Below are 14,734 nucleotides of genomic sequence, written 5' to 3' on the forward strand. Positions count from 1 at the left end.
GAAATCCCTGGTCAAATCAATGGGAGACTTAAATTGTGACTATGGACGGCTTCAAAGAGATGTGTAAAACCACCTTCTTGCTCTTTACGGCAAGGTTCAATGTTGGTTAGGGCGTCCTGCGCGATTTGAACCAACCGCCATGATTGAACCCCTGCACATGACCAATATTACTACGCATACGTCAACCATCAAAGTACAGCTGGAGCGTGAAAGGCCTGTGACCTACAACTTCAGCACAACGGATATCGAGGAGTACACGGCGCATAAACAAATGCACGTATCACAAACTACTGTCAAATAGTGAAACTGAGCAGGGCATTTGCTTGTAAGTTTGATTTTAGTATCGATGACACGGACTGTGAAACAAATAAAACCATAGACGCAATTGGGTCAATGGTAAAACTAAAACGATGTCAGATTGCTGTGGTGATAGTGAAACAGGTACAGAGTAATGCATTTCCTGTGCATTTGATCGTTAGCAAATCTTCGTCAACTTTTAAGATTTTTAGGGCATTTTCTTGCCATTACGTTGGTTCGTTTTACAAACACGACATGATCACTTGTTGAACCTGGAAACATCGCACTCGGACTGAACACTGCACGGTGTGTAGCATCGGTGACATTGTGACACCGCGCCGGGCGAGTACTGTCATTGATACTGCTCGCGATTGGAGTCACCTCTCGACACACAAGATCTGTTTGAATGTTGTTATTCTCTGTGCATCGTGTTATTATTGGTATCAGTTGAACCGCATTTTCGAACCAAAAGAGAATACATCGCAATGACAGTTGCCTAGACCCGTTCGCTTACGGCCTCTGTGCCTCCGACCCACTCCCAAAAGTGGGCTTTACGTAAGAAGCGCAGCTGAGCACATCGTGTACCTAAAGCCCTGCGTACGGCCTCCACGCCGTGTAACGCCGGGAACACACAGACCTGTACACAGGGCACATCGTGTACCTAGGCGAGGTGGGTGTGCTCGAAAACGAAGATCAATGCAAGTTTTGGATTCAAAATCGGCTGTTTTCGGCGGATAAACTGCCCGCCGTATTTCAGCAGGTGGACCAGTGGTTTTTTCTATATCAGTCTGCAGGGCTGTGGTGGGAGGCCGTATAAACACACAGCCCTGCCATGCAGAGCTATTCTAAAATGTGTTCCTGTAGCAGCAAAGATGGTATATCTAAGAGCAGGATTGGCCGTCAAGATCTCCATGAAAAACTGACCGTCAAATGTAACTGAGCAAACGGGATCGGTAATAGGGAATCCCAAAACTGCAATACTTTCGACTGTCACTTCGTGTGGTTTATTTTTTACACGCGGATGCTTACAGCGGCCTAGATAGCAGTTAGCAGTGTGGTCTGATCGCAGGTCAACCTGCCAACTCTGAGGTTAACAGTACCCTCCATTAACCTCAGATCCAAGGTTTTTCTATACGGTGTACGCAAACGGGATGGAAGTTGTCTGTGGTCGACCGTTTTTTAGACATCTTTCAGTAAGTCGAATAACATTATCAACTGCTTGTTTGCAACAATATGAGGTCAAAAGATACAAATAATGTCCCTTTAACATGAACAGATGTTTTGCTCATGGTTTTTTCAACATCTGGCTAAAACAGAAAACAACAGAACCAGATGGGAGTCAACTTAGTCAATTTAGTAAAATATTCACATCTTACCATTCACATGATTTTCTGGATTAGTCTTTATTTTCCAGTTTCAAGAATGAAACGGCTGCCACCCTCTCTGCCTATGTAATAGTGGCAGAGGCCTTGAAAATACAGTGCTATCAAGCTACTTGGTAAATGACGCAGTTAACTTATCACCCTTACATTCAGAGTTACCAGGGTCTCTAGAATCACACATGCCTATTTTAAGACCCAGGTGAAAGAGATCACATTTTTCCATTTGAAAACCATCGGTGTGAAAACAACATGTGTATCAGAGCGGAGGCACAATGCAGGGTGGAAACTTCACAGTATTACGTTTCACTTCTTTTTCTTAGAGTCTAAATCCTGATTTCTTTTATTTTTTGAACGCTGACTGACTATAGCTTTCACTCAACATTGTTCCCACTTCAGTCAAAAGGTCAAACTTATTAAAAAGGTCACGGGTTGGGTCAAAGGTCAAATGTGTTATAAAAAGATCCACGATAGAAAGTTTAAGCATCCACAAATGTACCAAACCATCGACAAGGTATATTTCAAAAGTTCCCCCTCTTTCTATTACAAAATTCACTTTGATCAGCACTCATAGCATGCTAAAGTGAAAGTCAAAGTGAGCTGCCTTGGTAACCCCCTGTTGCAGGCATCACAGTAATGGTTGCCATAGAGACCATCATGATGCTGCAGCTTGCTCTGTTGTGAAAGTCTGTATTCGAAGTCCGTGCATCTGTTTAACTTCCTCTGCGAGTGCCTGTGAAGATAAAACAGAATACAGAGATACTCGTTAAAATTTGGGGAATACTCACATTTTATCGATTTACAGAAGTACAAGGAATATGCAACCACTGGGTGGAGGGACAACATTGTCATTGTTTTCAAATTATTTCAGCTGTTTTTGCTTCTTATCTGACCAACTATTAAGCTGCTCCGTGCACTGAAACATGTTTAATTGTCAGCCATCACATTGCTATTCCAGCTGCGTGTTTTACACACCAATAACTGCTTATATGACATAATTTATGGTAGATATGTTATATGTACCGGTACATACAAAGTATAAGAGTTCTGTATAAATGATTATCCAACATATGTCTGTAAGTAAAACAACCTGAATACGTTCTCACATAAAACTAACACAACCGAGGTAATTTGAAAAAAACAGCAACTTTGTCTCTCTAACAGTCTCTTGTACTTTTTTGCTAGTTTAGACTAGCCTCAGAGCTAATTACATGAGTTGAATTACTCAGTAATTGTAGTTTGACATAGCAGCCGAGTGCCATTATCATAAACCTCTATGGGGACTTCCCTTTACTTAGTGCCAACTGAGGGCACTCCGGTTTTTCATCCCTGGTTTAGAGAAATTAAAGAACGAAACCGCACTCAGCTATGGTACTGTCAATATTCCAAAGTACAGTTGGATAAACATGTACGAAAATCCTGTTATTTTTTAGAAGGTACGGTACTTTGTTTTGGTAAGTATTCACTGTATGTCAGCCAAACTATCGATTCTGTCTATGCAAAGAAACCATGGACAAAATGAAGCAAGTTCAAGATTTTCTGTAAACTTCATGGACAGAGAACTTGCAGTTGCTATGATTCTGGTAAAATAATTACTTAATAATTACTTCATAGTGGCTGGCTTTGTTCCATTTCACAGCTTTTATTTGAAGTTGTAAATTACAGCCAGTATTAATTGTTTCTCTCATCTTGATTTCAGTTCTCTGAAATGTGCCGCTAGATTGTTGCTGTTGGGAATCACTGAGGGTTCAAGGGATTAGGCTAAAAAAAATAATAGGTTTGTTTCTGGTCATTGACTTGTGGTAATAATGATGCGGCGATGCGATTTTTTTTTTCAATTTTTTTTTTCATTTTTGGTGGAATTTGATACATTTCCCCCTTTTTTTCCATTGGGGCAAATGAAAAATCGGAAAAAAAGAGTTGACGCGCACACTTTGAAATGATGCGCGCGATGACCAGAAACAAATCAATTTTTTTGGCCTTAGATGCTGGTTGTTTATTTTTCCATCCAATGCTACACCTATGGTACGCAAAAACAGATCATTGTATTGGCAGCTGTTTACAGCTGTCGCCGAATTATGACATGAATGGCATCGGCCCAACTGTTTTAATCGATAAACAAAACTACTACATGCTTTTCTTATCAGATTTGGGTGTAAATCAATGCTATTAGCTGCCGAATACACAAGACTATTGGAGATAATTTGGAAACTATTAGTGGTGACACGCACAGAGCTCAACGGAACTTAGCTACGCAAATATTGTATGAATTAAAGACACGGTCTGACTTAAGCCAAGACAGTCAGGGCATGATAGAGTGATGAAAAGATGACCTCAGATCAACAAAACATCATGGGAGGTGACAATCAATCAAATTCAGTGTTTATTTATACAAATCAAAACACCATCACCAACAAACAAACCAAAGAAGACTCAACTATTTTCGTTGGGGGGGGAGGGTTGGGTGGAGGAGAGAGAAATGCTAAGCCTTGAAAGTCTGGATGAAATGAGAAGTGTCTTATCTATTTGATCAGATTTCAGTTCCAGTCTGAGATAAATTTGAGTTGATTTTGATTTATTTGGCAAACTACTCAATGCAAAAAAATGTACAATGGATGAGGTAAAAATAGGAACAATGCTACTTCATCAACCTTCAAGACCCCCCATCCCACCCCCCAGGTCCCCCCAAAGTTATATTACAGGTACATTCCTTGAATTGCTGATTTTTGGATTCTCCTTTGCAAGTTTAATCCAAATCTGTAATAGGGCTAATTCTGACAGTACATGAAATTCAAAACTGCAACTTCTGCTGGTGAAAATAAATTGCTGACTCAGCATTTTGGTACGTATGGTTGTATCTCTACTGGTGAAAATGTTTAATTGGGTAAATCTGAATATCAACCGCAGTGGTAACTTCTATTAGACTATCTTATTTTGTTTCTTTCACTGAGCTATGTGCACTAAAACCAAAATTGTAGTTTCTGACAGAGTATTTCTATGGGAAGAAAACACTTTGACAATCTCTGGTTTACATCAATCCTTTCTTCACGATAATGTGCTTTAGCAGTTCCAGAGTGAAGTACGGGCTGGTATTCAACTTCGTATAAATATGAAAAGATAACTTACAAGCTGTCTTGTGGGAGCGGGTGGGGGTGGAGGTGGAGCTTGGGGAAGTTCTGTACACTCATTTGTTCAAAACACAGTGACAGAGATTTTGCTCTTATACTCTGCTATGCTAAGAGCATTAAAGTTTGATGGAGGATGTTTTTGAACCATTGCCAGCAGGTTGCCAAGTCGACATGCTAAAAACAGCAGTAAACTTTCAATTCATTGAAGCCTACCACTACATGTATTCCTAAAATGCCCATATTGACAAATGCCCATTCAAGTTGGGTTTTTGTTACGCAGTCACATCACTGTGAATATATCAATTCTGATCACGTTTGCAGCACTCACTAAGAGTAGAGGCTTTTAAGCTCTGTTTAAAGTGCGTACACCTTTCACTTCAAGGTAAACCTTTCACTGGAAACTTTAATACCTGCAATTTAGATATCAACAGTGTCATACGGTACAATGTCTGTTACAGCTAGCCGCTAGGTACACACATGCACATCATGTGTTAAAAAACACGTAAAGAGCCACCGAGTATAGAGAGTATGGTCTCTAAAGATGACGTTTCATGTCTACAGTGCAAAACACGGTTATTCAACCTCAATGTCAGTGATGAAAGCACCAGCACAGAATTTTTTGTTCAGCAGACACGGAACGTGCCTCAAAGTAGAGGGTGTTGATCTCAGAAGATGATGTCTATGCTGACAGTGCAACAAACAGTCATTCAACCTCTATGCCTGCGATGAAAGCACCATGATGGCAGAATATTTATGGAGACAAAATATGCCACTTTGATGGTTTCATTGTTCAAATTCATTAGAAATGGTACACAATTTTGGTCCAGAAAAACACAATACCACAATGTATAATTTGCACAATGTATAATTTTGCACGAGTAGACGAGGAAAATCAACAAGTGATAACATATTTTCATGCTTAAAAAAAGGTAACACAATTGACTCATACATTTGCATGTAAAAAGTTCCCTTTAAGCAAAAAAGACTTCCTTCAACTTGTTTGTTTCTTGACAGATCTAGGAGTCTATCTTGCCCCACCTTTTATTCCAACAATGGATCCTGATCAAAGGACGGAATAGGGACTCGTAACGTGATGTAAACTGCCCGGCAACACAACCATACAGCTCAACTGGTCAAGACTCGGGACAAATTAGATTACTAAAATGGGGGATTAAATTGGAATATGTCATTTCAATGAGGGTACAATGGACTCTTAGAGTGAACATAATTATTGCACTCACGGAGACAAAGTCCGCTGTCTGTTGGCATTAAGTTTTATTGATTTCGGTATCATTTCAGAAGTTAGTTATAATATTGGCAGAACGTCAGCTTGAAACCGTGCCTGCATACAGAAGTGGTGAAGAAACAACGATATTAATTTATTGGATCGACGAGAACTACACACTGCGTTGGTAATATATAGCTTTCTTGGCAAACTCTATAAACAGTTGCAGTTGTGCTTTTACTCAAAAGACATTCACCCCAGGCATGTTGCTGTCTCATGAGGAACTGTAAGAAAAATAATTTTTCACAAAATGACAAAAAAAAACCCTGTCAAAATAAAAACAAACAAACATCAAACAAACAACGCCTCCATGACAATGTCAACTTTGTTTACTTGTAAGAACTTGCCTGTACTGTAGATCTTTGTAGTCTGTTTGAGGAGTGAGTGCATATATCTGTACATTTCTGATTGGTCGGTCTGGACACCCAGTGTGTTACCATATAACAAGATATATTGACAGTTTACTTCCTTGTAGGTTAATTCCCATTCACATGTCTTATTCATCCTCATATCATGCCCTGGCACAGGTACAGGTGCACAGGTAAATTTTTGTGTATCAATTTTTTCTACATTTTAGTCTCTACACACCTCAGCTAAGAGCCAGAAAAAGAAAAGTAATTACATGTATGTAGCACCACACAACTATGTTGACATTATTAAAAGAAGCCTGTACTGAATGCATCCCCTGTCCTTTTAAATTTACATTATATATGCAGACAAATTTTACGACTACACACAATTGTTTTCAAAAGAATTGCTTTTTTTCTGATATCTGTGAAAGCTTTTGATGTCTATGGTGTATGCTTTTTTAATTTCTCTTATTTGTTGTTTCAAGTGGAAAGTTTGTCTGTAAATGGCTGCCTCTAACCATTGGATACTGATGGAAAAAGGATAAGAATATAGTGTCAATGGCACTGTGCTCCCATTGGATGGGAATTAGCATAATAGTATATGGTAAATTACATTGGTAAATGCATATTTGTAAACTGTGTAACGTACTGGCCATGTACAACAGAATCAAAAGATGTAAACAGTGAGAATTCATTAGGTTCACTATGAAAAAGACCCTATGGTACAAGAATGCTCTCAGGTTCATTATCAATGACAGAATTCTTGTACCATAAGATCTTTTCATAATTAAAACAATCTGAATCACAACATCTCTATGAACCTGCAAACACATAAAATGTCTACTCATTTAAAACAGCAAGTTCTGTTCAGCATATTTTTTCTTATAAAATACAACCAGGTTTTAATAAAACCTGGTTGTATTTTATAAGAAAAAATATGCTGAACAGAACTTGCTGTTTTTATAAAATGTTACTCAAACAATCCAGAAATGTTAATTATGCTACTTCCGCCCTAAATTGGCTGTGGTTTCTGAAACATATCCTTGACCACAACGAACATGAACCCCTTAAAAATACAGTACAAATAATTTCATCATGATTTCAACAAATCAGAATGATAACAACTTCAGATTTCTCCAAATCAATATTTCAAAGCACAAAATTTCTAAGAAGAAAACATTTGAAAGTTCAGAGTAAATTTGCCAAGAAGTAGTCGTGCTATTAGTAAGGGTGACAGCATATTTTTTACTGCGAATTCCACGCTGTTGGTGTTTTATCTGGGCAACACAGACACTGCATGACACAAAAACCAAAACAAGTCACCGCACTGAAAATATCCCCTGCAAAGAATGAACTCCTTCATTTAATAAAGGAGACGTGTTTGTCACAAAATCTATTGTTAAAACTGTAAAAAGCCAATGTAAGCACGCTGAAAGTCAAATGTAAACATGATTATATTTATTAAACACTGAACAAGGAAGTACATGTATGCGCCATAGTTCCTGTTACATGCATATCAATCATTCCCAAGAGGTTCCTGTTTCTTCCTTCTCAAATTAATAAACCCTGCTTGAATTATATTTGTCCGGCAAGGAGGATAATGTCGTTTGTTCATCCTATTGTTCAGCGGAAGTAAACTATAATATGGAACAAGGAAATGCCAAAGTTCTGTTTTTTCTACCAGGTTGAGTTTGAAGGTATGCTCTAGCTGTATGCAAATTTTTGCACTGACCTATCTATTTTAAAGGGAAGCGGTCGTCGGAACTGAGCATGTGCGACTTTCTTGTTTACAAACATTGTATTTCATGCACTATATGTAGATGCATCATGTCAAGCATCGGTTGTAGGGTTGTTTAGCAACCTTTGAGCACAGTTCTGACGACTGCTCCCTTTAAACTTTTAGGATGCAACAAGAAATAAGAAGTTGCAAGGTCTCATGAGAAATATAATTGCAGGATTCAAGAAACCTCAATTGCGATACACAATATCGTTTGATTGTAAAAATTACAATCCATCTGATCTACTACAATTTAAGACCTAAATTTGGAGATTTACCACGCACCTGTACTTATTGATTTGCTTAATCATGTAGAATCTGATAAACAACTCTGTTTGGGCATCCCCATGTATTTATGACCAATATGTGTGCAAATTTGGCAAGGTTTTCACCTGAATTATGACAGTCACACATGGAAATGACACTCTTTTACAACCTGTTGAAAGCGCGTCATTTCTGCACGACTTAAATTCTGAGCTGAAATTCATGAGGGCCAATGCCAAAACCTGCTGCAGAGGCCTACTGTAGTATAATGGAAGGTTTAATCCGACATGATGAATGATTTGAGGAGGTTGGCAACATGTGAGATTAAAGCGTGAATGCACGTCGTTGGATGGTTGACAACCTGGGAGATGGGATTTGTTGACAGGGAACATGTCTATGATTTTGTCGAAAAGACAACTTATTTTACTTGTATCACTGATGCAAATATGATGTTGAATCGGAATGAATGTGCCAATTAAGAGCTCTGTGACCAAAAACAGAGAAAACTACTTTAATTTACCTTAAAAGGCCCCCACTCAATTATCAGATTTATCTACTATAAATATTATTTACTTGATAAAATATTCAATGGAAAACAAAAGAATGACAAACTGTTAATGTGCTGTTGACACATTCGCTAATGCGAGAACCTGGGATTGAGAAGGGCGCCTTTAACAGGCTACAATATAAGGGGATTTCAGTTCTTATCTGGTGTGTATGCACACCTTTCTTATTGTGTTTATTTGAGCTGATAAATCCAACGGTTCTACTCCGGAATAAAAAGGACGCGATGCGTTCTACACACTCAGTACGCCCATAATCACGTAATGCCGGTACAAACAAACCCACATGTGTACTAACTCGTATGGAAATACATGTACGTCTATGCGCGTTTGCGCACATGGCTTTGTTTGTACCGTGGTCGATTCGAATTCCGGGTTTGACCTATTACCAACATGAAAAAATCAAACTAGAGAATGCTTACAAGCAATCTTAATTCTGACATCCAGCGTGATGACAATGATAACTTATTTGTTCGGAAGTATACATTGTGTGCATGTGATCCCACAGACACGCTTACAGAGTGGGTATTATCCGGTCCACATGACTTGGTTAGGTCGGCATAGCACTGAAACCGATTGAAACCACCGAACAGTCTTTGAGAGAGGGTCCCTGCCCGAGGAAACACCGTTAGCTGACTGCTAGTGAGACAGAGTAACCTTGCCACAGGCAATTAAAGCAACAATTTCTACCATAGGTGATAAATGTCACTGAGACGTTTTACGATAACTTTCTTTCAGGTGAACATCAAAAAACAAGAAGACTGATGCAGCTTTACTCAAAATCAATGCACGGTGAGGATAACAAACAAAACCTTTTCCTATTTTGGCATCGCGGTGATCTGCTAAAATCTAAAATCTGACAGTAACTATGAAAAAGAGTCTTTTGAATGCGTCCTTCCTTCTGGAAGATATTCTCCCACACAGTGCGTGTATACCCGCAACTTCTTATCTGATAGAAGTTGTGATTTACAATGGTCATCTATTTGCTAACATAAAGATACGTTATCAACATGGTATCGTTATCCAAACACAAATTTAATGTGCCAGTCACAGCCGGTGTTACATTATTTATCAAAGGCCTTTCATCTTGATATCCTTTCATCCCCACTTCCTCAGATCCACTAATCCTCTTAATCCTATTAAACACGATAAGATTCTACCAGATACTGAGATAGAGGTTGTGAAAAAGTTCTGGTAGCATGCACCTCCAAACTGAAAGATTTCAAGTTAAAGGCGCCCTTCTCAATCCCAGGTTCTCGCATTAGCAAATGTGTTAATAGCTCATTAACAGTTTGTCATTCTTTTGTTTTCCATTGAATATTTTATCAAATACATAATATTGATATTAGATAAATCTGATAATTGAGTGGGGCTTTAAGCTCGAGCTTACATTAATGATATCTTTACCCCATTATCTTTCAGGGTCAAGAAATAAAATATGGGGTTAGCGAGTAACTTTTGGTACAATAGGACAAATTACCTACTAATACCGATACTTGGAATTTTAAATGGCTGCCTTCCTCATGTTGACGCTATTTAAAAATACATAAATTTTCAACTTTTAAAAAAAACAATAATGTTGAAGACTTCCTCCAGACTTAAAAATGAGTACCCTTGAAGAAACAGACCAAAAAAGTATTGCAAAAATTTTGAGATTTAAAAAAAATTTCTCCCTGCTCGGAGGTGCGCTCTACCTGAAAGAGGTATTTTCTTTAACAATTGTAATCGTCTTTCTTGTTTTCCAATAAATTATGAGTCTATTTGAACAGTTTGCTCTCTTAACCCTTACACCACGATGGTTTGGCCAAAACAAATCGTTATCAATAGCAAGTGTGGACCTGTTTACAGGGAGTCGGAGGTGAACTGGTTACAGATGAAAGAGCAGTAAAGTTGACAGTGATGTCACGACTTCGCATTGGGGATTTTTAAAAGTATGATATCCTTTTGTATTTTGTTTTTCAAAATCACTGAGAAAATAAAGCCGTCACGATGCCTGTCAATGTAAGCCTTGCATTTAGCAGTTAAATCATCGAAAGAAAACCAGAGGTCTCAAAACTATTGGCACAAATTTTCAATGAAGTCCCTTTCAAAATTGATTATGTGACGGTAAAAACTGACGGACTGATTTCTTTTGACTGGGCCATGTGTCATATTTCATGAAAGAAGTGAGTTGCCACATTCTCAGTGTAATTTGCCAGTCTTCCTCTGCACATACGTCTGTAAATTAACCACTTGAGTGCCAAAGTCAGCTTTCTTGACGGCATATATGAACCAGTCAAATTTTTTTTTCAAATCCAGACAATTTTTTTTTCAATTTTGCCAAATCTTGTTCAAAAACTGTAACCAATGAAGAGAATTGTAAATTTGGTCCAAAATCATAAAAAATTTACAGAAAATTCCTTAAAAATTGGTAAAATATTGAATTTTGGTGGTTTTTACAGCACTCAAAGGGTTAATCTGGATCAGTGTGCCTCTCAACTAGCTTTGATCGCGATTTCATGGTTGTTGCTCAATATAGCTGCACGCGCATGACTTTCGGACAACGCTGCCTAAAATTCAGACAAACTTTGTTGTTGCATACGCAGCTGTTGTTGCAGCTTGTAGTCTGAGCCATAAAATACCACGAACTAGCATGACTTTTAGTAACCAATGTAACGTTAGCCGGTATTATTTTCGTCATTCATGCGGAAAATGCAGACAAATGTTTATTTATGCATACAAATGAGAGAGAACAGTGACGTCATTTGTGATCAATGCTATTCTCAATTTGAACAGATTTTGAAAAGTTGAAATGCTTTATCAGAATCCAGGGAACTTCAACATCTGTAATTTTGTGAGCAAGGAAAACAACAGTTTGTATGGAAAAACTCAGAAGATGTCACATTTCCATAGAAAAAATCTGATGTGAACATTGTGACCTTATCAAGTGTCACGATTCCATAGAAAAAATCTGATGTGAACATTGTGACCTATCAATTGTCACACTTCTATGGAAAAAATCTGATATGGATATTGTGAATTTATCAAGTGTCGCAGTTCCATGGAAAAAAATCTAATGTATGTGGAAATCGTGAATTCATCAAGTGTCGTAATTCCATGGAAAGAAAATCTGATGTGAATATTGTGAGCTCATCAAGTGTTACAATTCCATAGAAAGGGATCATTTTAATTGTCAGAACTGGTACACAATTAATTTTATCACACTGACGCTCCCTTTGAGATTTTTAATGTGTGGATATTAATTTTTTTGATAATGTAAGAAAAGAAGTTATTATAGAAATAAAGGGTGATGCCCTGACTGTTAACGTTTATTTATGGGCAAGGGCGAGAAGACAGCCAAAAATTAACGAGCCCGTTAATTTTGGCTTTCCTCTCACCTGCACCCATAAATAAACGTTAATGGTCAGGGCAGAGTCTGTTATTTTCGTTATATTATCAATGAACCCAAGAAAACCGTAAAAAATTACGAAAATTTCCCACGCGAAAGACAACAGGCCCCAGAACTTGTATTACACAAATTTTGTATTCACTGAACAGTGACATTGTGCTGTGCTGCATGTGAGCTCTGTGAGCAGTCCAATACACAATGCAATGACACACGCTGTATATATTTTGCAAATGTGGAGATTTTTTGGGAAAAAGTGTCTAAACTTGACCCACAAGTGCTCCATTTTATTTTGTGGTTGATTATGATCTTTGTACAAATCACAATTTACGTTTTAGCTGTATGTAAAGTTACGATGTTTACGATACTGTGAGATGACAATATTATTATTCATATTCACTGGCACATAAACAAGCATTACTGTGTATTTGTGGTCAGAAACGTCGTTAAGCTCGACAAATTAAAATGCGACAGACAGGGCATGGTAATATAATACCATTTAGTTGCATCTGTAAAGTAACCAATATTTTTGGCATAAGAAACAGGATCATCTGTTGATTTGCATAATGACATATACTTGATCATTATGATAATTTGGGGCTTTTTTCTCACGTACCGGTATATGGATCTTATGTAAATGATGTGAGAATTGTCCATGTTTGCAGTCTATTGCTAACAATATTTGTAATGATTGGTTTGATCTGATCAGTGCTTTTGTGATTTCTTGGCCAGCATGAACGAGAGTGAGCCAATTCATTGTAACAATCAATGCAGGAAACACAGAGCATCCATGAATTCTGTCAATGCACAACGCTGAGTTCATGCTTCATCGCCATGCCAACATAGCTTCAGGATTGAGCCACAGGTTTAGAAAGTTACACTTGTGCTGATCTTACTATAAGACACACAGGAAAAGACTTGAAAGCAATGACAATACAAGCAGTAGCAGGGTGAAACCATGGTACAAAGAGCTGCTAGTATGACATAAAGACTGTTTATTTCTACTCCTATTTTCATGTTTATCACACACGCTCAATTCTCGAAACAATACCCCATTGAGTTTGATGAAGTAAGTCTAGAGCTTAAAAATATAGTCCCTTGGAATTGCAAATTCAGTAATGATAGAGGCATTGGTGGCCAAAAAAGCCAAAAATCCTCATTGTCACGGTCTGTCGACCAAAGTCGTTCCTTTACAAATGCACTGAAGCAGTTTTATTAACCCTGGGAGAAGCAAAACAATATACATAAAAGGCTTCCTATATTGACTATGAATACTAAACTGCTGAATCTAGAACACTGCCATTGATGTGCAATGTCTTCAGGGCACATGCACGAAAATTATCAAGGTGGCCTGAGGAAGGCGCCTATATAAAGCGTGAAGCTACAAAAGTTATGGCGACATTTCCTCATGCACAAATATCTTTTTTTATACTTATTTTCAAGCCACACAGGGAAAAAAAAACAATTTAAACAATTTGATATCATAAATTGACAGTACATGTACGATGTTGTTTGTGCCGGTACAGTGATTGACAGGTTAATAGTTAAATTATCACTCATATGGGCACCTTGAAAAAGAAGACGCTATGTGGTACATGTGTTTGCAATATAACTGCCGAAGTATCTTGAATAAAGACTGGGAAAGCTCTTTACATGAAAAAATGTAGAGGGCAAAACAAAAGCAGACTGATAAACAATGATTCAGCATCTCTTGTTTCTTTTCCTGGTGCATTTCAGAGTGACCCCCAAATTTTTAGGGAGGGGGCCTAAATGTCCCTTGGTTCTACAAATTACAATCTGAGATTCAACGCTGCATTACCAGTAACTTTTGTGGCATTTTCAAGTGCATTTGTTCTGTTTACAAGATACAGTTTCTTGTTATTTGCCCAAAATAGTATTCAATACAAAGTGTAATGTGTGTCATGTCATCCTATGTAACAGCTGACACCTAAATATTAGCCTGGACAAGAATTCATTGGTGTTGGCAAGGCTTATACTCCGTATTTCCACACACTTTCAGGGAAAATTATATAAACATGTACTTGTTTTACGGAACAAAAAGTAAAAATATTAGTCCTCTACGACTGGAATTAACTGGTAAAAGCTATCGGATTCCCCACATGGTAATTAACTTTGACTTGAAGTCTGAAAGAGCTAGCTCAAAGCTGTCATGCATGAAGTATTTAGTAAACAACAGCAGTGCATTTATGTTACCTGGATGTATGTTTATATAGCATAATAGTTTACACCACACGCAGCATGAGGGCAGTGTTCGCTGAATGGACTGAACCATGAGCAGTACGGCC

General features: G+C 37.9%; 1 protein-coding gene across 1 annotated transcript in view; it reads right to left on the reverse strand.

The window, feature by feature from the left end:
• Positions 1-1,681: 1,681 nt before the first annotated feature.
• Positions 1,682-14,734, reverse strand: part of LOC139148079 (bolA-like protein 3) — a 44,692-nt gene continuing 31,639 nt past the window's right edge. The window contains exon 4 of the mRNA XM_070719371.1: positions 1,682-2,409. Within this exon, the coding sequence (XP_070575472.1) occupies positions 2,332-2,409 (78 nt within the window). The 3' untranslated portion in view covers positions 1,682-2,331. The remainder of the gene's footprint in view (positions 2,410-14,734) is intronic.

This window comes from Ptychodera flava, chromosome 13, assembly GCF_041260155.1.
Source record: "Ptychodera flava strain L36383 chromosome 13, AS_Pfla_20210202, whole genome shotgun sequence".
In the NCBI taxonomy this organism is placed as follows: domain Eukaryota; kingdom Metazoa; phylum Hemichordata; class Enteropneusta; family Ptychoderidae; genus Ptychodera; species Ptychodera flava.